The sequence below is a fragment of the Ranitomeya variabilis genome, chromosome 3 (genome assembly GCF_051348905.1).
Source record: "Ranitomeya variabilis isolate aRanVar5 chromosome 3, aRanVar5.hap1, whole genome shotgun sequence".
Lineage (NCBI taxonomy): Eukaryota > Metazoa > Chordata > Amphibia > Anura > Dendrobatidae > Ranitomeya > Ranitomeya variabilis.
Window position 1 is genome coordinate 677,041,138 of NC_135234.1, and position 27,953 is coordinate 677,069,090.

Sequence of the window (27,953 nt, forward strand, 5' to 3'; positions counted from 1 at the left end):
GGGGGAAAAAAAATAAAAAATAAAAAAAAAAATTATATACACACACACACAGTCATGGCCAAAAGTATTCACACCCCTGCAATTCTGTCTGATACACAGTTTCTTCCTGAAAGGGATTGCAAACACAAATTCTTTTGTGTTTTTTCATTTAAGACAAATTAAATGAAGATAATACCAAACAGAATGAAGCAGAAAGCAAAACATTGATCATTTCACACAAAACTCCAAAAATGGGCCAGACAAAAGTATTGGCACCCTCAGCCTAATACTTGGTTGCACAACCTTTAGCCAAAATAAACTGCAACCATGAGTTTCTTACAATGCTCTGCTGGAATTTTAGACCATTCTTTGGCAAACTGCTCCAGGTCCCTGATATTTGAAGGGTGCCTTCTCCAAACTGCCATTTTTAGATCTCTCCACAGGTGTTCTATGGGATTCAGGTCTGGATTCATTGCTGGCCACCTTAGAAGTCTCCCATGCTTTCTCTCAAACCATTTTCTAGTGCTCTTTGAAGTGTTTTGGGTCATTGTCCTGCTGGAAGACCCATGACCTCTGAGGGAGACCCAGCTTTCTCACACTGGGCCCTACATTATGCTGCAAAATTTGTTGGTAGTCTTCAGACTTCATAATGCCATGCACATGGTCAAGCAGTCCAGTGCCGGAGGCAGCAAAGCAACCCCAAAACATCAGGGAACCTCCGCCATGTTTGACTGTAGGGACCGTGTTCTTTTCTTTGAATGCCTCTTTTTTTCACCTGTAAACTCTATGTTGATGCCTTTGCCCAAAAAGCTCTACTTTTGTCTCATCTGACCAGAGAACATTCTCCCAAAACGTTTTAGGCTTTTTCAGGTAAGTTTTGGCAAACTCCAGCCTGGCTTTGTCTCGGGGTAAGAAGTGGGGTCTTCCTGGGTTTCCTACCATACAATCCCCTTTCATTCAGACGCCGACGGATAGTACGGGTTGACACTGTTGTACCCTCGGACTGCAGGGCAGCTTGAACTTGTTTGGATGTTAGTCGAGGTTCTTTATCCGACATCTGCACAATCTTGCGTTGAAATTTCTTGTCAATTTTTCTTTTCCATCCACATCTAGGGAGGTTAGCCACAGTGCCATGGGCTTTAAACTTCTTGATGACACTGCGCACGGTAGACACAGGAACATTCAGGTCTTTGGAGATGGACTTGTAGCCTTGAGATTGCTCATGCTTCCTCACAATTTGGTTTCTCAAGTCCTCAGACAGTTCTTTGGTCTTCTTTCTTTTCTCCGTGCTCAATGTGGTACACACAAGGACACAGGACAGAGGTTGAGTCAAGTTTAATCCATGTCAACTGGCTGCAAGTGTGATTTAGTTATTGCCAACACCTGTTAGGTGCCACAGGTAAGTTACAGGTACTGTTAATTACACAAATTAGAGAAGCATCACATGATTTTTTGAACAGTGCCAATACTTTTGTCCACCCCCTTTTTAATGTTTGGTGTGGAATTATATCCAATTTGGCTTTAGGACAATTCTTTTTGTGTTTTTTTCATTTAAGACAAATTAAATGAAGATAATAATACCAAAGAATTTGTCTTTGCAATCATTTTCAGGAGGAAACTGAGTATTATCTGACAGAATTGTAGGGGTGTAAATACTTTTGGCCATGAATATATATATTTTTTTATTTATTTATTAGGAGGAACAGTGGTGGTCAAGATAAGGTCTGGAAAATCAAAGCAAAATTTTAGTGAGCCGTTTGTAGGATTGCTAGAGAGGCAAATCCGAAATGCCGCTTGACTGCACAAGATTTAGATGACTCTTGAGTTGTGGTATACCTAGAAGCTCCCCCTAGAACAAACCATAAACTTTTGCATTGGCCCATTTCCCTTCTTTTGTAATTTTTAAAAATATTTAAGATATTTCCTTTGCAATTTTGGCAAAAGTGTGTCATCTTTAAACTTTAAGAAATTATGGATAGGATATTCAAGATTCCGACAATTCTGCGCTCCTCCAAAATCAGGCAAGGGAATCAATTTCCTTTAGACATACAGTGAGGCTATGTGCACACGCTGCGGGTCCGCAGCAGATTTGACGCTGCAGATCCGCAGCCGTTTTCCATGCGTTGTACAGTACCATGTAAACCTATGGAAAACAAAATCAGCAGTGCACATGCTGCAGAAAAAAAAAAAAACGCACGGAAACGCAGTTTATTTTCCGCAGAATGTCAATTCTTTGTGCGGATTCCGCAGCGGTTTACACCTGCTCCACAATAGAAATCTGCAGGTGTAAAACCGCAGGTGAAATCCACACAAAAAAATGCGGTAAATCCGCAGTTAGGTTTACCTGCGGATTTACCAAAAACAGTGCGAAAAATATGCACACCATTCCGCAGCGTGTGCACATAGCCTAATTCAGACAAATGTTTAAGTGGCTAAAACGTGAAAACAGTCTTCAACTAAAAAACACAATGAAAGATCACTAAAGGAAATAAAACACCAGATCTGATAGAGCTTTTGAGAGACTTTATTAAAAACAAAAATGTAATTAAGTTTACAAATGAGTTATAAACTACAGTAATTGTCACCTTTGTACAAAAGAATGGTTTTAAAATGTTTCCCATATTACACCAGGGTTTAAAAAAAAAATAAAAAAAAATCATAGAACATTACAAAGACATTAGCTTTTATTTATTGCCAGGGTTAGAATTTTAGGCACGGTTTCATACATTCCCAGAGGTTTTAGAAAAGTTAATGGCTTGAAGAATACTGCCCAAAATTGAAAGTAAGCAGCAAAGTAGACTTAAGAATACAGAAAAATTAGCAAAGTACAAGAAAAATAAAAATGACCGAAAAAGGAATACCACTATGAGTAATCAACTATGTACATTTACTGTAATCAGCTCATCTCACAGGAGTCACTAACTTATCTGTAGCAGAATTGTACCCGAACATCTTATTGAGTGATGACCATTGACTTATAATGGACTAAATCCTTGACTTTGTTTCTCAATTTAAATTACAGTACATGAATTCACATAATTCCTATGAAAAGCCATGGCAGCCAATTGCTGAACAAGTCAATCTTTGCTCTTCACCAATGGCAATACTACATGGAAGCCCTATTACATGTGAAGATCCATTGGGTTTTCAGGCAGCACAGCCTATAGAAGAGGACATTATGTGCAGACAAGATGTAGACCCATTTGTTCATCTTTTGAACAGGTTTCAGAAAACTGCAATGACCCTATTAAGGCTCCTCAGGTATTTTTCTGGTTTCAAGTTAGGACATGTTTACTCTGGCCGATGACAGCCTTTAAAGAGACCGCTGATCGGCTGTTTAATAGTTTGTTGAGATAGACCAACAGTTAATAGAATGGTTTTATGCTCACACAATCATCATTGTTCTCGGCAGCACCAAATAGGTTTACACAGGATGATGTGTTGCAAAGAATGAGCATTTTTAATGGAAGCTTTAAAATAGTTTCAAATGTACCCTTAGTCTTTATAAGACCTACCATCACTGGAGCTTGTGGAATAGGAACACAACTAGAAGCCATCTATCCAGCCAGCTTATAATAACTTACCGCTCAATAGTAGATTTACTTCACTGGACACATCCCAATACATTTCCTTTTCGGGGAACCATCTACGTATGAGTAAACAGCACCCATCACCTACATTGCGGCTTGTCCATCGAATAAAATACATTTTCCATTCAAGGTCACACAGGTCATCATGTCCCCCTTGCTCAAGAAATCATGCCCCTCTCCTCCATGTGCCCGATTGGGGACCACAGCACCGATCAATTCATTTTTTTTTTAATATTTTTATTTTATGGATGGGTCTCAAATGTATGTATGTATGTATGTATGTATGTATGTATGTATGTATGTATGTATGTATGTATGTATGTATGTATAAAAAGTTATGGGACTACCTAAGACTAAAGTCTTAGATTAGACTTAAGGAAATAGATGGGAATGGCAAAAACCTGGTGATAGAGCAGCATATTATAGGAGCAGATACAGAGAATCCAATGATGCATCACTTACTGGGCTATGTTCTGCAGTTTTGATAAAACCACGGTTTTCTTTGCTGCAGATCTAACAGCTCTCTGAATGCAGAGCCTGTTTAACTCCTGATCACACCACTGATTGGCAGCTTTCTTTGCACACTGCATAGGCAGAAAGCAGACAATGGTGGAGGCAGATTAACAGCTCATGAATATGGAGGACTACATGGCAGCATATTTAGTAGTTTTCTAGTGTTAATGCACTGCTGGTAAACCAAAGATATCAAAACTACAGCAAGCAGCTGAAAAAGTGACATCACTGGAATCAGGGTAGTAATATGTTGCTCTCAGATTAGGTGGTCAACATCTAGTAACAGATTCAAGTTAATGGTATCGTCCAACAATTAACTTATCACCGATACACAGATGAAAGCTAAGCACTGTATTTCCAACAGACCATGAATGGAGTGGCAATTCACATGTGATTGCCACTTCATTCAAACGTGGCACATTGGGACCCCAGAATTCATGAGTGGGCATCCAAAGCCTTTTCTTCTCCTGAGGATATAGGCTTACCAATGATGTTCCAAGGCTACAACTTCAGGAGTTATTTTCCAAGTTGAGCAGAGTTTGTCTGATCTATTTATACAAATGTAATGGCAGCCAGAGATTTATATTAGCCACTAGAGTTGAGCGAATTTGATTGGGTCTCTGCTTTTTCGGCAAGCGCTTTCCAAGTAAGCTGCAGAGGGAACCCGGGTACATGGAGCGCTCCGCCTGATCAGCTGTTTGGTGCTATGTGTTGTGGCTGTCACAGCAAATTCATGGAGAGCCCAACACACAGGCTCTCCATGCATTTACTGCGACGACACATGCAGCTGTGGAGCTGGACAGCTGATCAGCCGGAGCGCTCCATGTATGTGGGCTCCCCCTGCAGCTTATTTGGCAAGGGCTATATTTTGCCGAATAAGCAGGGACCCAATCTAATTCGCTCAACTTTATTAGCCCCGTCACGGGGGGGGGGGGGCTTGGGCGGAGTGAGGGGTGTACAGTGAGATTGAATAAATTGAACTTTCTGGAAATACATATGGAATTTTCCGGACTCCCATTTAATTGCAGGGTAATTTGATAAACAAAGCCTCTTTGACAGATGTAGAAAGTGGTAATTTACTTACAAGAAATAGTTATATGGAGGTCACAAGTCAATAAAGTAAAGAAAAACACGCCAAGGATCAGATACATTGAAAGAGGGGGCATTTTCTTCAAGACTTAAAAAAATAAAATGTTAAAATAATAGGGTGTGATATACAATAAGTGACAACAACTGACAATAATGCATAGCTTGAAACTAATCCAACTCTGTCTCCTTACATAGTAATCATTCATGGTCTAGCCACATAATGAGATCAGATTAAGGCACAGTCATTGAGAAAACAAGAAAAACTACATACATCTCCTCCAGCAGATGCCTCCAACCTGAACAGAAGCCCCCGTCTCATGAAACCAGACGTCCACGATGGACCAATTTCGTGTCTTACACCAAGACCTCATGAGATCAGCAAACCCCTACCTTAAATATCTCTAGAAGCAGAAGCCCTGTGGAGGGGGAGAAACCACTGTATAAAACTGCTTTGTTTACATGTTTGGATGTGGGTATAGCTTCACAAAAATATGTACATGGATGCCCCTAAAGTACAAGTTCCAAAAAAAAATAAAAAAAATAATGTTATGTACACAAGTCATTTCTTTAACAAAAAAAAAAAAAAAGTAAATAATACCCTCTATACTCCACTAACATTTTGCAAGGGCTCCAGAGCATGAGCAAACGGGATGTGGACATGCACAGAACGTATATACCATCATTGCGCCATTAAAAAAAACATTCAATGTCAAGATTTCTCTGCACATTCAGAGGTATCGCATCCAATTCACTGACAGCGACAATGACCAAGATCCTCCAGTCGGAGAAAGGGAAAAATAAACCTCCACAAGTTCTCTTATTGCAGCACAACCAATAAAAAGAAAGTGAACTGACCAACAAGTTCATTATTCCAGGGTGTTACAGTCCAGGGGATTCATATTGCTTCTGCCTGGACCATGCAATGCCAGCACATCCTAAAGTATGTGTTTAGCCTCCATATTCTATAAACACGCTGTTAGATAGAGGTGTCACATTTTTCATGCAACACACCAAAGACCTAGAGCAAAGGACTTCATTATAGAGAGTGCTTGTGACAACCATATAGCGGCATTATTTCTCCTGCACAATGGGAATGCGACAGTTCATGAAAAGCAAGAGAGTGGAAAAAAAATTATGTATACAGAATCCCAGGAAATGCCTGAAATCTAATGTTAATGACACTAATTGGGAAAGGAACACGTACTAACAAGATAAGGCTATGCAGAGTGACCAGAAAAATTTTGGTCTGAACACTTGTTATAATATATTTGGCATTTTTTTCTTTAAATTCCACATTTTAATATCCTCTATATATAGGTCTTGTTAAAAATGTATTGCTTTGACAATAATTATAAAGGTTAAACGTTTACAGGATGTACCTTAGGTTTCCTCTGTTTCTGAAAATATAAGAAAATAGAAATATTTTATATATATATTTATAATAAAAAAAGGAAGAATAGATAAGTCCTGGCAAACCTCTTCACAATCTTCACCCTAACAGTCAGGGGCTTTACAGTGGCGAGCTCTGGCTCTCCTTTGGGTGGTATTAAGCTCTGCCACAATCAAGGTTTAATAGCAAGAAGTTTTCCATTTATACATATACATGGTTACGTTCCTTCCAAACAGGAAGCCCTGTAGATATCGGTTTTTGTTAATTAATGTGAATGGAGGGGGAAGGAAAAACCCAAGAAAACTGCTACAGAACGTGAGTCTCCCCAAGCGGAGGCTGGGGAGATAAGTTGGCACAACCTTTCAGGTCACAGATGCTTGACACTTTCCATGTTTACGAATTTGGACCCATCATTCTTTCATAGCCCAAAACTCCAATATACATTTGCCAAATTTTTTACAGTCTGGCCTGAACAAGGCCCGTCAGAAGCCATTGCCGCTGAGGTTGATAGACTGCAGGTCTGCCACTTGCATGACGTTTATGCCGCTGCTGGCGAGTCGGGCAATGCCTTCAGGCGATATGGCTTCCATGGCTACCATGTTGGTGGTGATGAGGGCCTGTGGGGTGGGCGTGGAGGCAGCGCTTCCATCAGAGCCTGTCCCCGCTTCCAATGTAACTGTTGTCATGGCTACTGGTCCGGACGGCCCCTTCTTGTTTTGATGTGTTTTTATGTGCTTTGACAAGTGATCGCTTCTCATAAATCGCTTTGGACACTCAGGACACACAAACTTTTTCTCACCTATAGGGCAGATGGAGGAGAACGTTATATTAAACAGTCATTACGTTCAACGTCATATTAAACAGTCATTACGTTCAACGTCATGGAAAACATTACTGGCTTATATTATAGCCAGGTAGGTAAAGTATTAAATTATATTATAGTTTCTTATTTTTGCCCTGTGTCAGCTGGATGTGTTCGGATGCAGAGCTACCCGGGTCTACCAGCTGCATAGTGGCTGATTGGGAATAATGTACATCTGCCCCCTACAGATTCCATTAGGGGGCCATTATGTGCAGCACCCATCCATGGCCCCTATAACTTGTGCTGCTATGCACATGAGCATATCCAGTTGCCACAGACCGCTGCAACATACTGACCAGAAGGGGTCCCAGGTGTCGCACCCCCACGATCTGACACTGATGAGGTCCTATCCTTAGGACCCATCAATATGAATGTCCCAGACAACTTTAAAATTAGTTTTAGATTTTAAATGCATTTATAAAATTAAAAAAGTAAAAAAATAAAAATTTGCATTTCTTCATGGCATTTAACCTCCCTTTACCACCTTCTATGTATAGGTACATCTAAAGTGGCCTCCCAATGTTTGCTGCGGGCTCCAGCGATGAGCTCACAACTTTTCCAACACATGACAGCTGTTCAAATCAGCTGACATGTGCCCAAAATGGTATCAATAAGGGTGCTTTCACACTAGCGTCGTATGACGCACGTCGCAATGCGTCGTTTTGTAGAAAAAACGCATCCTGCAAAATTGCCCGCAGGATGCGTTTTCTCCATACACTTGCATTAGCGACGGATTGCCACACGTTGCATCCTGTGTTGTGGCAGACCGTCGGCACAAAAAAGTTACATACGTTGTGTCCGCTATTTCCGACCGCGCATGTGCGGCCAGAACTCCGCCCCCTCCTCCCCAGACATTACAATGGGGCAGCAGATGCGTTGTAAAACTGCATCCGCTGCCCCCGTTGTGGTTTTTTTTTTTCCCACAGTATGCGTCGGCCCGACGCTAGTGTGAAAGTAGCCTAAAAGCTTCAGCTCGGCACACAAAATAAGCCTGCAGCCAGCCCCAGATCACAAAAAATGGAGACGCTACAGGTCTCAAAATGGTGACTTTTTGGATTTATTTTCACCACTTAAAGAACCTATACACGTTTGGCATCTACAAACTTAGTGACCTGGAGAATCAAAGTGGCAGGTCTGTTTTAGCATTTAGTGAACATAGCAAAAAAGCAAAACAAAAAAACAAAACCACAACTGTGGAATTGCACTTTTTTGCAATTTCACTGCACTTTGAATTTTTAACCCGTTTTCCTGTACATATGGCAAAAACTAGTGGGATCGTGCAAAATTGCACCTCGTCCCGTAAAAAAACAAGCCCTCACATGGCCATATTGATGGAAAACAAAGCTACAGCTTGGGGAAGAAGGGGGAGCAGAAAAACCGGAAACTCAAACAGAAAAATTCAAGGTTGAGAAGGGGTTAAAGAATGAATATAAATTATCCATCTCTCTCCTGCAATGTTCACACTAGCTATTGAGGCTTAGTGGCCTTTGCACAACACTTCTGGACATCCTCATAACAGGGAAAGCTGCATTTACACCAAGATAATCACAAACTAGTGTTAAAACCGCTCAGTGAGTGAAGGGTTCCTTTTCACAGCACTAAAAATCGGTTATTGGTGGAGCATCACTGTAAAACAGGACTCCTACTGCACAGAACCGATCGCTCAGTGCGCATCATACTTTGGTCTGCTTGTATGTTGGTCCATATTAACGGACAAACATTTATACACTGCTGACGACACAGGATCCACAAATTACAATATGGCTTTCACACTTCCGTCTTCCAAATCTGCACAGGATCCATCAAGACTTTGAAATGACGGATCCTGTGCAGATTGTGGAAAACGTGTGCACTGGGCCCGTCTTTCTGACGGACCCGTCGAGGCTATGTGCACCTGTTGTGTATGCGTCTTCGCAGCAGTTTTCCGCTGCAAAAATGCATACACAACACAAACCAGTTTAAAATGTTTTTTTTTTTTAAAAAAAAAAACAAACAAAAAACCGCAATATTCTCACCTACCGACGTCCCGCACAGCATCACCGATGCTCCCGGTAGCTAGCGTTCATAGTAATGCATTGCGAAATCTTGTGAAAAGTCAGTCTCGCGAGACTGACTTCTCGCGACATTTCGCAATGTATTATGAACGCTAGCTGCCGGGAGCATCACTGCGTGGGACTCCGGTAGGAGAGAATATTGCAATTTATTTTTTTTTTTAAATTATTTTTAACATTATATCTTATTACTATTGATGCTGCATAGGCAGCATCAATAGTAAAAAAGAGAAAGAGCGGGCAAGAGAGAATTTCCCTGATGGGAAATTCTTCCACGCATGCTGCTTGAAAAGACAGGACCCGTCGCTGGATTCCTGCTTTTCACAGGCAGCGACGCATCCTGCGCCCATAGGCTTCCATTGTAGCCAGTGACAGGCAGCACAGGATCCGTCGCTGACCGATTTTCCGACATGCAGAAAAAACGTTCCTCTGAACATTCTCTGCCTGACAGACCGTTTTTTTATGCAGGATCCAGCGCACGACAAATGAAACGGATGGCCATCCGTCACTAATACAAGTCTATGAGAAAATGCAGGATCCTGCATTCTCAAAAATCAACGGATTGTGACGGGAGCTGAAAGACGAAGTGTGAAAGAGGCCTAAGTGGCATAGTAACAGTTATTAAAGGGAACCTGTCACCCCCCAGGCGTTAAACTAAAAGAGCCACGTTGTGCAGCAGTAATGCTGCATTCTGACAAGGTGGCTTTTAGTTCTGGGTGCTGTAAACGCAGAAATAATCAGTTTTGTAATTTGTCAGAAAATACCTTTCTTCAGTCCAGGAGGCAGGCCTTTCCCCCCCTGCTGCAGACGCCACACAGCCGTCACTCAAGTCTTCTTGGCGCCGCCTCCTCAGCGTGGTTTTGAAATGAGCCGGCGCCTGCGCTCTTTCCTCCTGCCTCGGGCAGTCGCAGTGAGTGCTGCCCGTCCTCATATGCAGTCTAGCTGACTGCGCCTGTGCAGCCGCCCTGCCTGTGAATCCCAGCCCCGCAATGTGAATAAATCAGAAGACACTGCGGGGCTGGGATTCACAGGCAGGGCGGCCGCACAGGCGCAGTCAGCTAGACAGCATATGAGGACGGGCAGTGCTCACTGCGCCTGCCCAAGGCAGGAGAAAAGAGCGCAGGCGCCGGCTCATTTCAAAACAGCGCTGAGGCGGCGCCAAGAAGACTTGAGTGACGGCTGTGTGGCGTCTGCAGCAGGGGGGGGGGGGGGGGTGATGGGAAGGCCTGCCTCCTTGACTGAAGGTATTTTTTGACAAATTACAAAACGGATTATTTCTGCAGTTACAGCACCCAGAACTAAAAGAGCCACCTTGTCAGAGTGCAGCATCAAGGTGGCTCTTTTAGTTTCAAACGCCTGGGGGGGGGGGGGGGGGGGTGACAGGTTCCCTTTAAGGTTGAAGACTACGTCCATCTAGTTCAAGCCATGGCCTAAGATAACATGCCCCAAGATGTTGATCCAGAGGAAGGCAAAAAAACCCATGTGGTAAAGAGTAAGCTCCACTTTGGGGGAAAAAATTCCTTCCCGAGTCAACATACAGCAATCAGACTAGTTCCCTGGATCAACGCCCTATCAAGGAATCTAGTGTATATACCCTGCAACATTATACTTTTCCAGAAAGGTATCCAGTCCCTCTTAAATTTAATTAATAAATCACTCATTACAACATCATACGGCAGAGAGTTCCATAGTCTCACTGCTCTTACAGAAAAGAATCCGCGTCTGTTATTATGCTTAAACCTTATTTCCTCCAGACAGAGGATGCCCCCTTGTCCCTGTCTCAGGTCTATGATTAAAAAGATCATCAGAAAGGTCTTTGTACTGTCCTCTCATATTTATACATTAAAATAAGATAAGATCACCCCTTAGCCTTCGTTTTTCTAAACTAAATAGCCCCCAAGTGTAATAACATATCTTGGTATTGCAGACCCCCCAGTCCTCTAATAACCTTGGTCGCTCTTCTCTGCACCCGCTCTAGTTCAGCTATGTCTTTCTTATACACCGGAGACCAGAACTGTACACAGTATTCTAAGTGTGGTCGAACTAGTGACTTGTATAGAGGTAAAATTATGTTCTCCTCATGAGCATCTATGCCTCTTTTAATGCATCCCATCATTTTATTTGCCTTTGTAGCAGCTGCCTGACACTGCCCACTGAATAGGAGTTTGTCATCCACCCATACTCCCAGGTCTTTTTCATTGACGGTTTTGCCCAGAGTATTAGAATTAAGCACATAGTTCTTCAACTTATTACTTCTACCCAAGTGCATGACCTTAGATTTATCCCCATTAAAGCTCATTTGCCATTTATCAGCCCAAGCTTCTAGGTTACATAAATCATCCTGTAATATAAAATTGTCCTCCTCTGTATTGATTACCCTGCAGAGTTTAGTGTCATCTGCAAACATTGAAATTCTGCTCTGAATGCCCCCTACAATGTCATTAATAAATATGTTAAAAAGAAGAGGGCCCAATACTGACCCCTGTGGTACCCCACTGCTAACCGCGACCCAGTCCGAGTGTGCTCCATTAATAACCACCCTTTGTTTCCTATCCCTGAGCCAGCTCTAATCCACTTACACATTTTCCCCATACCCATTATTCTCATTTTATGTATCAACCTTTTGTGTGGCACCGTATCAAAAGCTTTTGAAAAGTCCATATACACTACGTCCACTGGGTTCCTTTGGTCCAGTCCGGAGCTTACCTCTTCATGTCAGACTAATCTGATCAATTTCTATGAACGGTCCCTAGTAAACCCGTGCTGATACTGGGTCATGAGGTTATTCCTCTTCAGATACTCCAGTATAGCATCCCTTAGAATGCCCTCCAGGATTTTACCCACAGTAGAGGTTAAGCTTACTTGCCTATAATTACGGAGTTCAGTTTTTGTCCCCTTTTTGAATACTGGCACTACATTTGCTATACGCCAGTCCTGTGGTACAGACCCTGTTATTATGGAGTCTTTAAAGATTAAAAATAATGGTCTATCAATGACTGTACTTAATTCCTGCAGTACTCAGGGGTGTATCCCATCCGGGCCCGGAGATTTGTCAATTTTAGTGATTTTTAGACGTCGCCGTACTTCCTGCTGGGTTAAGCAGGTGACATTTAATGGGGAATTATTATCACTGATCATATTGTCTGCCATGGGATTTTCTTGTGTAAATACTGATGAAAAAAAGTCACTTAGCATATTGGCTTTTTCCTCATCCACCATTTCACCCAGACTATTTTTAAGGGGGCCAACACTCATTTTATAGTTGCTTACTATTTACGTAGTTAAAGAATATTTTGGGATTATTTTTACTCTCTCTGGCAATGAGCCTCTCTGCCTCAATCTTTGCTGCCTTGATTCGCTTTTTGCAGAATTTATTTAATTTTCTGTATCTAATGCCTCCTCACTACCTACTTCCTTTAATTCTCTAAATGCTTTCTTTTTGTCCCTTATTGCGCCCCTTACAGCTCTATTTAGCCATATTGGTTTCCTCCTATTTCTAGTATTTATTCCCATACGGTATATACTGTGCACAGGTCCTATCCAGGATGCTAATAAACGTCTCCCATTTTCTTTGTGTATTTTTATGTCTCAGGATATCGTCCCAGTTAATTGCACCAAGATCCGCTCTTCTCTCATCCGTTGGAAATTTGCCCTCCTGAAGTTTAGTGTCCTTGCAACCCCCCTACTAAACATCTTATTAAAGGATACATGAAAACTTATTATTTTGTGATCACTGTTCCCCAAGTGACCCCCAACCCTTATATTTGCTATGCGGTCTGGCCTGTTGGTTAATATTAGGTCTAGCAGTGCCCTCCTTGTTGGGTCCTGAACCAGTTGTGAAAGGTAATGGTCTCTCATAGTTGTCAAAAACCGATTACCTTTGCTGGAACTGCAGGTTTCTGTTCCCCATTTTATTTCAGGGTAGTTGAAGTCCCCCATAATAATGACTTCTCCTTGAGTCGCTGCTTCATCTATTTGCTTTACGAGGATATTCTCCATTGCTTCCATTATTTTTGGAGATTAATAACAAACCCCCATCAGTAATTTATTATTTTTTCCCCCTCCCCTTATCTCCACCCACAGGAACTCTTACATTTTCATTAGATTCACCTATATTATCACGCAGGATGGGTTTTAAGGATGATTTTACATATAGAGACACCCCTCCCCCTCACCTATCCATTCGGTCATTTCTGAACAGACTATAACCCTGCAAGTTAGGCTATGTTCACACTTTGAGGGTTTTACCGCGGATCCGCAGCGTTTCTGCAGCTGCGGGTCCGCAGCAGTTTCCATTGCGTTTACATTTACATGTAAACCCTATGGAAACCGCAATACGCTGTGCACATGCTGCGGGAAAAACCACGCAGCGGTTTACATTCCGCAGCATGTCACTTCTTTTGTGCAGAATCGCTGCGATTCTGCACACATAGGAATGCATTGATCTGCCAACATCCCGCATGGGGCTGTGCCCACGATGCGGGAAGTAAGCGGATAATGTGCAGATGGTACCCGGGGTGGAGGAGAGGAGACTCTCCTCCAGGCCCTGGGAACCATATTAGTGTAAAAAAGAAAAAAAAAAAAAGAATTAAAATAAAAAAAATGATATACTCACCTCTCAGCCCTGCACGCGGCCGTCCGGTATCCGGGTTGGTGTGTGAGCAGGACCTGCGGCGACGTTGCGGTCACATGACCGTGACGTCACGAAGGTCCTTCTCGCACAGCATCTTTGGAACCGGACCGCCGCGTGCAGCGCCGAGGAGATCGGGACGTCAGAGGGTGAGTATAACCATTTTTTATTATTTTTAACATTACTATTGATGCTGCATATTGCTGCATATGCAGCATCAATAGTGCAGGAGTACCCGCAGCGGAAACTGCAAGACAAACCGCGATAAATCTGCAGGGATAACTGCAGCGGTTTTGCCCTGCAGATTTATCAAATCCGCTGCGGGAGAACCCGCAGAGGACCCCGCAAAGTGTGCACATAGCCTTAACAGCCCAGTCATGGCTCTCATCCAGCCATGTTTCAGATGACGTCACATCTGACCCACTTGCTCTCCTTTCACAAACTTTTGCACAAACTCACTGGATGCTTTAATCCAAAATATAATGTCAGTCTATTGCTGCTAATGTACATGTCGATTCATGCAAGTAGATAAATAAATCCTGCTGCTACTATGGGAATCTCTCCAGACTACTTTTTTTGGCATTAATAGTGTTTAACCCCTTCATGACCCAGCCTATTTTGGCCTTAATGACCTTGCCGTTTTTTGCAATTCTGACCAGTGTCCCTTTATGAGGTAATAACTCAGGAACGCTTCAACGGATCCTAGCGATTCTGAGATTGTTTTTTCGTGACATATTGGGCTTCATGTTAGTGGTAAATTTAGGTCGATAATTTTTGAGTTTATTTGTGAAAAAAACGGAAATGTGGCAAAAAATTTGAAAATTTCGCAATTTTCACATTTTGAATTTTTATTCTGTTAAACCAGAGAGTTATGTGACACAAAATAGTTAATAAATAACGTTTCCCACATGTCTACTTTACATCAGCACAATTTTGGAAACAATTTTTTTTTTTGCTAGGAAGTTATAAGGGTTACAATTTGACCAGTGATTTCTCATTTTTACAACAAAATTTACAAAACCATTTTTTTTTAGGGACCACCTCACATTTGAAGTCATTTTGAGGGTTCTATATGGCTGAAAATACCCAAAAGTGACACCATTCTAAAAACTGCACCCCTCAAGGTGCTCAAAACCACATTCAAGAAGTTTATTAACCCTTCAGGTGTTTCACAGCAGCAGAAGCAACATGGAAGTAAAAAATGAACATTTAACTTTTTAGTCACAAAAATGATCTTTTAGCAACAATTTTTTTATTTTCCCAAGGGTAAAAGGAGAAACTGGACCAGGGACGTTGTTGTCCAATTTGTCCTGAGTACGCTGATACCTCATATGTGGGGGTAAACCACTGTTTGGGCGCACGGCAGGGCTCGGAAGGGAAGGAGCGCCATTTGACTTTTTTAATGAAAAATTGGCTCCAATCTTTAGCGGACACCATGTCGCGTTTGGAGAGCCCCCGTGTGCCTAAACATTGGAGCTCCCCCACAAGTGACCACATTTTGGAAACTAGACCCCCCAAGGAACTTATCTAGAAGCATAGTGAGCACTTTAAACCCCCAGGTGCTTCACAAATTGATCCGTAAAAATGAAAAAGTACTTTTTTTTCACAAAAAAATTATTTTAGCCTCAATTTTTTCATTTTCACATGGGCAACAGGATAAAATGGATCCTAAAATTTGTTGGGCAATTTCTCCTGAGTATGCCGATACCTCATATGTGGGGGTAAACCACTGTTTGGGTGCACGGCAAGGCTCGGAAGGGGAGGCGTGCCATTTGACTTTTTGAATGGAAAATTAGCTCCAATCGTTAGCAGACACCATGTCGCGTTTGGAGAGCCCCTGTGTGCCTAAACATTGGAGCTCCCCTACAAGTGACCCCATTTTGGAAACTAGACCCCCCAAGAAACTTATCTAGATGCATAGTGAGCACTTATAACCCCCAGGTGCTTCACAGAAGTTTATAACGCAGAGCCGTGAAAATAAAAAAATAATTTTTCTTTCCTCAAAAATGATTTTTAGCCCAGAATTTTTTATTTTCCCAAGGGTAATAGAACAAACTGGACAAAAACATTTGGGGTCCAATTTCTCCTGAGTACGATGATACCCCATATGTGGGGGTAAACCACTGTTTGGGCGCACGGCAGGGCTCGGAAGGGAAGGCACGCCATTTGGCTTTTTGAATGGAAAATTAGCTCCAATCATTAGCGGACACCATGTCGCGTTTGGAGAGCCCCTGTGTGCCTAAACATTGGAGCTCCCGCACAAGTGACCCCATTTTGGAAACTAGACCTCCCAAGGAACTAATCTAGATGTGTGGTGAGCACTTTCAACCCCCAAGTGCTTCACAGAAGTTTATAACGCAGAGCCATGAAAATAAAAAATAATTTTTCTTTTCTCAAAAATGATTTTTTAGCCCACAATTTTTTATTTTCCCAAGGGTAACAGGAGAAATTGGACCCCAAAAGTTGTTGTCCAGTTTCTCCTGAGTACGCTGATACCCCATATGTGGGGGTAAACCACTGTTTTGGCACACGTCAGGGTTCGGAAGGGAAGTAGTGACGTTTTGAAATGCAGACTTTGATGGAATGCTCTGCGGGCGTCAGGTTGCGTTTGCAGAGCCCCTGATGTGCCTAAACAGTAGGAACTCCCCACAATTGACTCCATTTTGGAAACTAGACCCCCAAGGGAACTTATCTAGATGTGTAGTGAGCACTTTGAACCCCCAAGTGCTTCACAGAAGTTTATAACGCAGAGCCGTGAAAATAAAAAATGTGTTTCCTTTCCTCAAAAATATTTTTTTAGCCCAGAATTTTTTTATTTTTGCAAGAGTAACAGGAGAAATTGGACCCCAAAAGTTGTTGTCCAGTTTCTCCTGAGTACGCTGATACCCCATATGTGGGGGTAAACCACTGTTTTGGCACACGTCGGGGTTCGGAAGGGAAGTAGTGACGTTTTGAAATGCAGACTTTGATGGAATGCTCTGCGGGCGTCAGGTTGCGTTTGCAGAGCCCCTGATATGCCTTAACAGTAGAAACCCCCCACAAGTGACCCCATTTTGGAAACTAGACCCCCCAAGGAACTTATCTAGATGTGTGGTGAGCACGTTCAACCCCCAAGTGCTTCACAGAAGTTTACAACGCAGAGCCGTGAAAATAAAAAAACATTTTTCTTTCCTCAAAAAAGATGTTTTAGCAAGCAATTTTTTATTTTCACAAGGGTAACAGGAGAATTTGGACCCCAATATTTGTTGCCCAGTTTGTTGTGAGTACGCTGATACCCCATATGTGGGGGTAAACCACTGTTTGGGCACACGTCAGGGCTCGGAAGGGAAGTAGTGACATTTGAAATGCAGACTTTGATGGAATGGTCTGCGGGCGTCACATTGCATTTGCAGAGCCCCTGATGTACCTAAACAGTAGAAACACCCCACAAGTGACCTCATTTTGGAAACTAGACCCCCGAAGGAACTTATCTAGATGTGTGGTGAGCACTTTCAACCCCCAAGTGCTTCACAGAAGTTTATAACGCAGAGCAGTGAAAATAAAAAATAATTGTTCTTTCCTCAAAAATTATGTTTTAGCAAGTAATTTTTTATTTTTGCAAGGGTAACAGGAGAAATTAGACCCCAGCAGTTGTTGCCCAGTTTGTCCTGAGTACGCTGGTACCCCAAATGTGGGGGTAAACCACTGGGCGCACGTCGGGGCTTGGAAGGGCGGGAGCACCATTTGACTTTTTGAACGCAAGATTGGCTGGAATCAATGGTGGCGCCATGTTGCGTTTGGAGACCCCTGATGTGCCTAAACAGTGGAAACCCCTCAATTCTAACTTCAACACTAACCCCAACACACCCCTAACCCTAATCCCAACTGTAGCCATAACCCTAATCACAACCTTAACCCCAACACACCCCTAACCACAACCCTAACCGCAACACACCCGTAACCCTAATTCCAACCCTAATCCTAACCCTAATCCCAACCGTAACCCTAATCCCAACCCTAACCACAACTGTAACCCCAACACACCCCTAACCCTATCCGTAACCCTAACCACAAGCCTAATCTTAACCCTATTTCAAACCCTAGCCCTAATTCCAACCCTAACTCTAATTCCAACCCTAACCCTAAGGCTATGTGCCCACGTTGCGGATTCGTGTGAGATTTTTCCTCATGATTTTTGAAAAATCTGCAGGTAAAAGGCACTGCGTTTTACCTGCGGATTTACAGCAGATTTCCAGTGTTTTTTTGTGCAGATTTCACCTGCGGATTCCTATTGAGGAACAGGTGTAAAACGCTGCGGAATCCGCACAAAGAATTGACATGCTGCGGAAAATACAACGCAGCGTTTCTGCACGGAATTTTCCGCACCATGGGCACAGCGGATTTGGTTTTCCTTAGGTGTACATGGTACTGTAAACCTGATGGAAAACTGCTTCGAATTCGCAGCGGCCAATCCGCTGCGGATCCGCGGCCAATCCGCTGCGGATCCGCGGCCAATCCGCTGCGGATCCGCGGCCAATCCGCTGCCGATCCGCGGCCAATCCGCTGCCGATCCGCGGGCAATCCGCTGCCGATCCGCTGCCGATCCGCGGCCAATCCGCGGCCGATCCGCTGCCGATCCGCTGCCGATCCGCTGCGGATCCGCGGCCGATCCGCTCTGTGTGCACATGCCATAACCCTACCCCTAACCCTACCCGTAACCCTAACCCTACCCCTAACCCTAACCCTAGTTCTAACCCTAGTTCTAACCCTAACCCTAGTGGAAAAAGAAAAAAAATATTTTCTTTATTTTATTATTGTCCCTACCTATGGGGGTGATAAAGGGGGGGGTTTATTTATTATTTTTTTATTTTGATCGCTGTGATAGAACCTACCACAGCGATCAAAATGTACCTCTAATGAATCTGCCGGCCGGCGGGCGCACTGAGCATGCGCCCGCCATTTTGGAAGATGGCGGCGCCCATGATGGAGGCGGACGGGGACCGGGAGCCTCGGTAAGTATAAGGGGGGGGGAGATCGGGGCACGGGGGGGGCGTCGGAGCACGGGGGGGTGACATAGGAGCAGGGGGGGAGCGGGCAGGAGGACGGGGGAGCGGACAGCAGGACGGGGGAGCGGACAGCAGGACGGGGGAGCCGGCAGTCGGACGGAGGGGACCGGACCCTATAACGGAGCACTGGGGGGGCGATCGGTGGGGTGGGGGGGGGATGGGTCACATTAGTGTTTCCAGCCATGGCCGATGATATTGCAGCATCGGCCATGGCTGGATTGTAATATTTCACCAGTTTTTTAGGTGAAATATTACAAATCGCTCTGATTGGCAGTTTCACTTTCAACAGCCAATCAGAGCGATCGTAGCCACGGGGGGGTGAAGCCACCCCCCCTGGGCTGAAGTACCACTCCCCCTCTCCCTGCAGATCGGGTAAAATAGGAGTTAACCCCTTCACCCGATCTGCAGGGACGCGATCATTCCATGACGCCACATAGGCGTCATGGGTCGGATTGGCACGGGTTTTCATGACGCCTATGTGGTGTCATGGGTCGGGAAGGGGTTAAAGGGTGTGGCCTGGACAGCATGTGAAGAAGAAGAGTTTTACACAGCTCCTGCTTTCCATCCTGAAAGATCCTCTTTAGACTCCTGCAGCCCAGAACTGACCAGTGTGTCTCCTCTAACTGCCGGCTGTGCTCCAGGGACATCGCTGAGGAGATAAATCATGACAGGCAGCAGGGAAGTGGGAGACAAGGAGACCAGGCTGAGGGAAGATGAATCCTCCAACATAAGGTACTCCAGCCCCAGACAGAGCAGCAGATGCTGCAAGACTAGAACATTTTGCAAGAGTGTGACCTTGAGGCACAATCGGGCCTGGAGAATGCTCACAATAGCACAGAGTGGGGATGGAAAAAAAAAAAAAAAAAAAAAGTGTCACATGGTGCAGACACACTCCGACCATGTGAGGAAAGATCACCACTGCAGACCAAAGGCAGCAGGTCTGTGCTATGTGCCCCCTCACAGGATGATGTCCCTGAACCAACTATGAGAGATGTATTTGCAGCAGCCACCTTGTCTAACAGTACTATAGCAATGATTGGTGAACAAATGGGCAGTATGAAGGAGGATATTCACTGTATTAAACAGGACCTCCACACAGTAAATGAAAGCACAGGGGAGCAGGTTGGATGTATGGAGGAGAACAATCTGAATTTTAAGAAAACTGCAGAACATCTCCCTACTGTTGGATAAAACAGACGATTTAGAAAACAGGATGCGCAGAAATCGTATAAGGCTGGTTAGGGTCTTTGAAAAATTGGAAATGATCCTGTGGGATTTTTTGAAAAGTGGCTATATAACACCATAGGAAAGGAGGTGCTCATTAGTTTTTTCAATTGAACGAGCGCCAGGGTGCCCAGCATACCCCTCCAACCAGGTGCTCCCCCATGTACAGTCATTATCCGCGTGGAAATAAAAAAAAAAAAAAAAAAGCCAGGAAACTTGTAGAGCTCTTTATTAATGAATTTAAAACTTCCATTTACCTGAACTTTTCTGCAGAAATACAAAAGAGCAAGCACATTTTTTTTATATTAAAAAAGGCAGCTTTGTCATGCCTTCCAGACATTAAGACTACTAAGCTGTATATCACTACAACATATGAGGGGCCTTATTTCCTCCATTTACAGGATATTACCCTTATATCTACATAAGCATCCAATGTTGATCAGGTCAAAATGGGAAGAGGATGTTGGCCCCATATCTGAAGAACAATGGAATGAAATACTAGAAAATTCCTATACTCTGAGTCGCAAATTTTCCATATCCACAGGGTATATTAAATAATATGTTGTTTAAAACTGGGACTCGGACTGAAGACTGTCTGAGATGCGGTATGAATGGGGCCCATCTGATGCATAAGCTATGGGAATGTGTTGATATAGGCCATTACTGGGTGGGGGTGACCTTCCTGATTAAGCGAGTATTCGGCATAGACATACAACTTGATCCTAGGGCGTGCATACTGGGCCTTCTAGGGGTGGGGGTAGATTTAAGATCCCCTGTGACGACCACCATTCTGAAAATTCTGGCCAGGAAATTGTTGACATTGCACTGGTTAGACCGGAACCCCCAGCATTGGAGGAATTTAAAAGCTAAAATTAATACCATATGCCAGAGAGGTACTTAAATTAAATAAGAACTCCATAAAAAAAAACGGTAATTAGTCTTACCGATAATTGTATTTCCAGGAATCCATCCTGACAGCACCATGGAGGACGTCCTTCTCATCCGCAGTGGGACAGGAAACCACGAGAGTTCAAAAGGACCCTCCCACCTCCACCCTTCAGTGATTTTTCAAAGTAACACGTCTGGATGGATGCAAACAAAACAAATTTATTTTGAACATAACAAGATTAGTACAAATGTTACTTCACATAAGTATAACAGATATTAGGGAGGGAACTATCCGTGCTGTCAGGATGGATTCCTGGAAATACAATTATCGGTAAGACTAATTACCGTTTTCCAGGTCACCACCTGACAGCACCATGGAGAAGTACCAAAGGAAACTTCCTGATCTAGGGTGGGACTACCGCTTGAAGCACCTTCCTGCCAAACGCTAATTGAGAAGAAACTACATCTAATTTGTAGTGTTTTGAAAAGGTGCTAATGTTAGCCCAAGATGCTGCTCTGCAAATCTGATCAATTGAAGCCCCACCTTTTTCTGCCCAGGAAGCGGCCATAGCCCTAGAAGAGTGAGCTTTCAGGACCTCTGGGGGGTTCTTTCCCTGCGCCTGATAGGCAACGCTAATGGCGGATCTAATCCATCTGGCTATGGTGGATTTTGAGGCCTTCTTCCCTTTATTAGGACCCCCGTAAAGGACGAATAGATTATTATCCTGCCTCCAGGCCCTAGTCATATCTAGATATTTTAGTACTGTTTCCCTGACATCTAGGTTATGAAAAAAGGACTCTTTCTGGTTCCTAGGAAACTGGCAGAAAGATGGAAGTACTACCTCCTGGTTTATATTGGAAACTGAGGCAACCTTGGGAAGGAACCCTGGGTCAAGTCTTAAAACTAGCCTATCCTCGAATACCTGAAGATAAGGGTTCTGGATGGACAGGGCTTGGAGTTCCCCTAATCTTTTGGCCGAAGTAACGGCTACCAAGAAAACAGTTTTAAGGGAGAGATTAGCAATATTAATGTCTTTCTTAATATCAAAAGGCTCCCTACATAACTCATTAAGGACTAGGTTAAGGTCCCAAGGAGGGACGGTGTTTCTGATTGGGGGCCTTAACCTTGTAACCGCCTTGGAAAACCGCGTGATCCAAGGATGAGCGGCCAGGGAAGTATCATAGAATACACTGAGGGCTGATATCTGGACTCTTAAGGTACTTGGTTTAAGACCTTTCCTGAATCCCTGCTGTAAAAAGTCCAGAATTTTAGGAATGTTAGGGCAATCAACATCGATTGTTGCATCTCCACAAAAGCTGCAGAATTTCTTCCAAATCTTAAGGTAAATTTTTGAGGTCACTGGTTTCCTACTTGCTAGTAGAATGGAAATTACTTCCTCAGATAGGCCTCTTGTTCTTAGGATCTGCCGCTCAGGATCCAAGCCGCTAACTGAAGATTTCCCGGGTTTTGGTGAAGAACCGGACCCTGAGAAAGTAAGTTCTTTAATTCTGGGAGATGGTACGGATCGTCTATTGCAAGTTTCCTTAGGAGAGGGAACCAGCTTCTCCCGGGCCAGAAGGGAACCACCACGATCACCAGAGCTTTGTCTTCGAATATCTTTCTGAGGACCCTCGGTACCAGAGCTAGAGGGGGAAAGGCATAAAGCAGACTCCTGCTCCATGACTGGGAGAGAGCATCCACTCCTGTCGGGTTTTCCTGAGGGTTCAGGGAATAGAAAGCATTTACCTTCGCATTCCTTCTGGTCGCAAAGAGATCCACTGTCGGAGTCCCCCAGCGTCGACATAGGGTATCGAAGACTCTGTTGTTCAATTCCCACTCTGTGGGTGACAGCTCTTCTCTGCTCAGGTAATCCGCAACCTGGTTTCTTGAGCCTTCTAAGTGAACCGCTGAGACCGAAAGTACTGACTTTTCTGCCCAGGTAAAAATTTGATCGGCCAGATGTTGTAGCTTCGGATGCCTTGGCCCCCCTTGGTGACGAAGAAAGGACACCGTCGTCATGTTGTCCGAAAAGATCTTCAGGTGCTTGTTTTTTAGCAACGATCGGGCTGAACTCAACACCTTCCAAACCGCATGTAGCTCTCTGTGGTTTGAGGAATTGCTGCCGTCTTCCAGATTCCATTGGCCCTGGAAGAATCTTCCGAGAACCTGGCCGCCCCAGCCTTGCTGACTTGCATCCGTTGTTACCGTGACTGCCGGGGCCTGGATCCAAGGGACACCCTTCCGGAGATTTTCTGACACCGTCCACCAGCGAAGGGACTGTTTGACCCGGTAAGACAGGAGAAACTTCCTGTCCAAAGAAGACTGTCTTCTGTCCCATGATGACAGAACCGCCTTTTGCAACTGGCGAGAGTGGAATTGACTCCAGCTGACACAAGGGATACAGGATGTCATGATGCCCAAGATCTTCATAGCATCTCTTATTGTCCCTCGATTTTTTGCAAACTGTCGAACCTTTTTTATCAGGTCGGACCGTTTTATGTCCGGAAGGAATGATTTTCTCAACTTCGAGTCCAGCACTATTCCTAGGAACTGTCTTCTTGATCTTGGCGTTAGGTGCGACTTTTCCCAGTTCAGGACCCATCCTAACTTCTGCAGTGTGGAGATCACCAACTGAGAATCGATCTTGAGTTGCTCTACCGAGTCTGCTACCAACAGGAAATCGTCGAGATATGGTACTATCGTGATATCTCGTTTCCTGAGGTAAGACACGATCTCTACGATGAGTTTTGTGAAAACTCTTGGAGCCGACGCTAGTCCAAATGGAAGGCAACGAAACTGATAATGGAATGTTTCTCCTTCCCTCTCTATTGCGAATCTCAGGTATCTCTGATGATGCGAATATATTGGTACGTGGTAATATGCACTTTTTAAGTCTAAAGTGCACATTACCACGTCTTTCCCTAGAAGGGGAATTGTGGAGCGGATGGATTCCATCTTGAACCTCTTGTATTTTAGCCATCTGTTTAGAGGCCTGAGATTTATGATGGTGCGAGATTCTCCTGAGGGTTTTTTTATAGAAAAAAGACCCGAGTAATGACCCGTTCCTATCTGGTGAGGAGGGACAGGAGATATCGCCCCCATCCGGAGGAGGTCCTGTACGTCCGACCACACTGGAGAGACTGAAGAGAGACGGGTGTTGGAAACAAAATATCTTTCTCGGGGAAGGGAGTTGAACTCTATCCTGTACCCCTGAGATATAACCTGAAGGACCCATGGGCTTGATGTAATTTTCTCCCACTCCTCTAGGTAGTTTAGCAACCGTCCCCCTATCCTGGTGGCGTCATTTTCTCCTGAACTCTGATCTAGGGTTTGAGGGACCCGGATCTCTGTTTCGGTTCCTATTCTCTCCTCCTTTCTGGTAGCTCCACCTACCTTGCTTCCCCTTACCCCTATAGTCTGATCTCTGACTGTAAAAGGGCCTACGAAAGGGCTGGTATTTTTTCTTTTTCTCCTCTGGAAACCCTTTCTTATCATCAGAAGCTTTTTCCAGTATGTCATCTAATATGGGACCAAAGACTCTGCCCCCTGAAAAGGGAATAGAACATAATTTGTTCTTCGAATGAACATCCCCCGACCAATTTTTTAACCAAATAGCCCTACGGGCAGCATTTGATAGGGACTGGCCTCTGGCAGTGAATCTCACAGATTCTGCCGTGGCGTCCGCGAGAAAACCTGTTGCAAGTTTTAACAAAGGGATAGCTTTAATAATAGATTCCCTCGAGGTCTTTGCCGACAACTGGTCCTTCAAGTCGTCGACCCATAAATGCAATGATCTCGCCACAGATGTCGCCGCGATATTTGTGCGGATCACTGCGGCAGAACTCTCCCACGCTCTTTTGAGGAGACCATCTGCCTTTCTGTCCATAGGCTCCTTCAAGTTTGAGGAGTCCTCAAATGGTATGGCAGTCCGCTTTGATACTTTTGCCAGTGGGATGTCAATCTTTGGTACATCCTCCCAATCTTTGACCTCTTCATGATCAAACGGGAGACGCAGTCTAAAGTCTTTTGGAATGGAGATTCTTTTTTCCGCCTCTTCCCATTCTTCCAAAATCATTGAACTGTGGGAATAGGTGATGAAGAGGTTAATGGCTGTTTACCGAGACAAGATTAGAGACTAGCCGGCTCGGACTCACCGAATATGGGCATTAACCGGGAAGACCATTGATGTTTGTGAACGTAAGCCCCCGAACATCTCGTCCTGGACGGATTTAGAGGTTGAGGGTTCCTCAACCTGCATGGTCTGTCTCACAGCTCCTAGTAGTTCTTCTATGTCATTAGAAGAGAACAAATATTTCTTTCCCCTCTGAGGAGGGTCTCTGCATACTTCCTCTTCCTCCATCTCAGAGTTTGAGGGACTGTCTTCAGATGACAGGTCAGACTCCCTCTGCCTTTTCCTGGACCTAGGAAGATCCTGGTAATCAGACTGGGACATCAGGGGAGTGGAAAGGCTAGATATAGAGGCCTGCACCTCTTCTCTAACCATAGTTCTCATGTTCGTTATTAAGGAGGCCTGCTCCTCCCCCACAATACGGGCAGTGCAGGGCTCACAGAGGGGTTTCAGCCAGGAGGCGCCAAGCTTTGAGGCACATAAGGGACATTTCTTATTTCTTCTTTTTTCTCCTGAAGACTGTCCCTAAAATAAACAAGAATCTCGCTACTGGATATTCTAACTGATGTAGAAACAACCCTCACCACTGGGTGCACTCACATGAGCCTGGGAAGCCGGCGCTTCAGCGCTCGCCGCAGCTATAGGATCTGGATTCTCCATAACCGACGCCGCGCCGCCGCTGCGCTATCTTACCTTATATACTTCTAGTCCCCTCCTCAACAGGAGCAACGAGGATGCCGCCATTGCTCCCGGCCGTGACCCGGAAGTGATGCACGGCGCGGTGAACCGGAAGTTACTCCGCCACGCTCTCAGCGTCCTAAGCACAGCGTACCGCCCGGCTTCGGATCGCATGCAGAGGGTGCGCCTCGCAGGAGCGATCAGGTACATCTGTGGTGGCATCCTCCGAGGTCGAGAGCCCCCGCCAGGGGGAAGCGACCTCTTACCAGGAGCAGCGCTGCACTGGTACAAGCTGAGGGACCCGATCACTTGGGTGTCAGCTAACAGAGTTCCCAGCGGGAAGGAAGAGGCCGAGCCCCCCCGATCCACACTCTCTGTAGGGACTAGGCGATCTCTCGTCGTTCCCATCCACAGTGGGACAGGAAAAAACACTGAAGGGTGGAGGTGGGAGGGTCCTTTTGAACTCTCGTGGTTTCCTGTCCCACTGCGGATGAGAAGGACGTCCTCCATGGTGCTGTCAGGTGGTGACCTGGAAAAAAAGTTTATAAATATATGGGAATGGTGGCTGGTCACCCCTGAGGTGGCATCTGTGGACCTACTCAGAATAACTACTAGCTCGGTAGGCCATTTCGGCTTTTTAACTATTGTATGTTGAGGACATATAGATACCAATTATTTTCTGTTCGTAAACTTACAACCAATACTACGTCTTGGTATAATCCCTGTATTTATTAACATGTCACCAGTCTGGGAAAATCTTGGACAAAATTGATAACTTTGGTGTGGAGTGCCCTGGCAGGTATAGGACTATATAAACTAAGGGTTTAACTAGTTTATTAAGTTTATAATATGATTTATGTAATGGTTTATAAAAATCACAATCAAAAATTATCTGACTTAAAAAGTGAACTTTAACAAATCCCTTTGTCTAACATTAGCATGACGGAAGCTGAGAACAAGGTGTGCCATGCCGTTCCCCTGCAACCCCCCGTACAGAGAAAATGCAGCAGTACAGAGTTCTCAATGAAATCATTGAATTCTCTAAATAATGTAGTACTGTCCAGTGACCTCTAGATGCTGGTAGGTATGGCGATGAGAACCCACAGTGGAAAAAAAAAAAAAAAAAATGCAATAGGCATTTACCAAAAACTGTATTGCAAAGATTCTTCTAAACGCCAACATACCTTATGGAAGCTTTAGATCTTAAGCTCCACTACACATTGCAAGTGCAGATTTTTCCCCCTCTTTAGCACAATTATTTAGCACCAGAATTAGGCAGCAAAGACTGCATAAGACAGAAGAAAGCATGCATTACTCACCAGTGTGGGTACGCTTGTGCCTCTGCAGTTCGTCACTTCGTGTAAAACGCTTTCCACAGAACACCCACGTGCAAACAAAAGGTCTTTCTCCTGTATGCCAACGCAAGTGAGCTCTCAGGTGTGAAGTCTTTCCATATACTTTGCCACAGCCCGGGATGTGACAGATGTGCTGTTTTTTCTTCCCTGGATCACTTGAACTCCTGAGAAGAGAGTTTGTTTGAAAATGAGAACTCCATGTTGTAGAATAAGCAATCGGGGGGGGGGGGGGGGTAGGATGATGATATTCACACAAGTCACATTAAAGATGCAAGGAATCTGTCAGTAGGTGAACAGCACTTCATGAGATTCAAGCTGCGATGTCATCCTTCACCATGACCAGAGTCTGCAGCTTCTACCTCACTCACAGGGAGAGAAATCAAATTTGTCAGAAAAACATGTCAAGACATCAAACAATGAACTGTGTCCCCCCCCCCCCCCCACACTTCACTACTATAGGTTACATACTTGTCGCAGACATATGTACCTAAAATGCCTCAAATAAAAAAGAAAACAAAAGAAAACCAAC

General features: G+C 44.3%; 1 protein-coding gene across 1 annotated transcript in view; it reads right to left on the reverse strand.

Moving 5' to 3' along the window:
• Nucleotides 1-2,487: 2,487 nt before the first annotated feature.
• SP1 (Sp1 transcription factor) overlaps nt 2,488-27,953 on the reverse strand; it is a 49,475-nt gene continuing 24,009 nt past the window's right edge. The window contains exons 5-6 of the mRNA XM_077297992.1: nt 27,389-27,588; nt 2,488-7,360 (exon numbers count right to left, since the gene is read on the reverse strand). Of these exons, the coding sequence (XP_077154107.1) occupies nt 7,044-7,360; nt 27,389-27,588 (517 nt within the window). The 3' untranslated portion in view covers nt 2,488-7,043. The remainder of the gene's footprint in view (nt 7,361-27,388; nt 27,589-27,953) is intronic.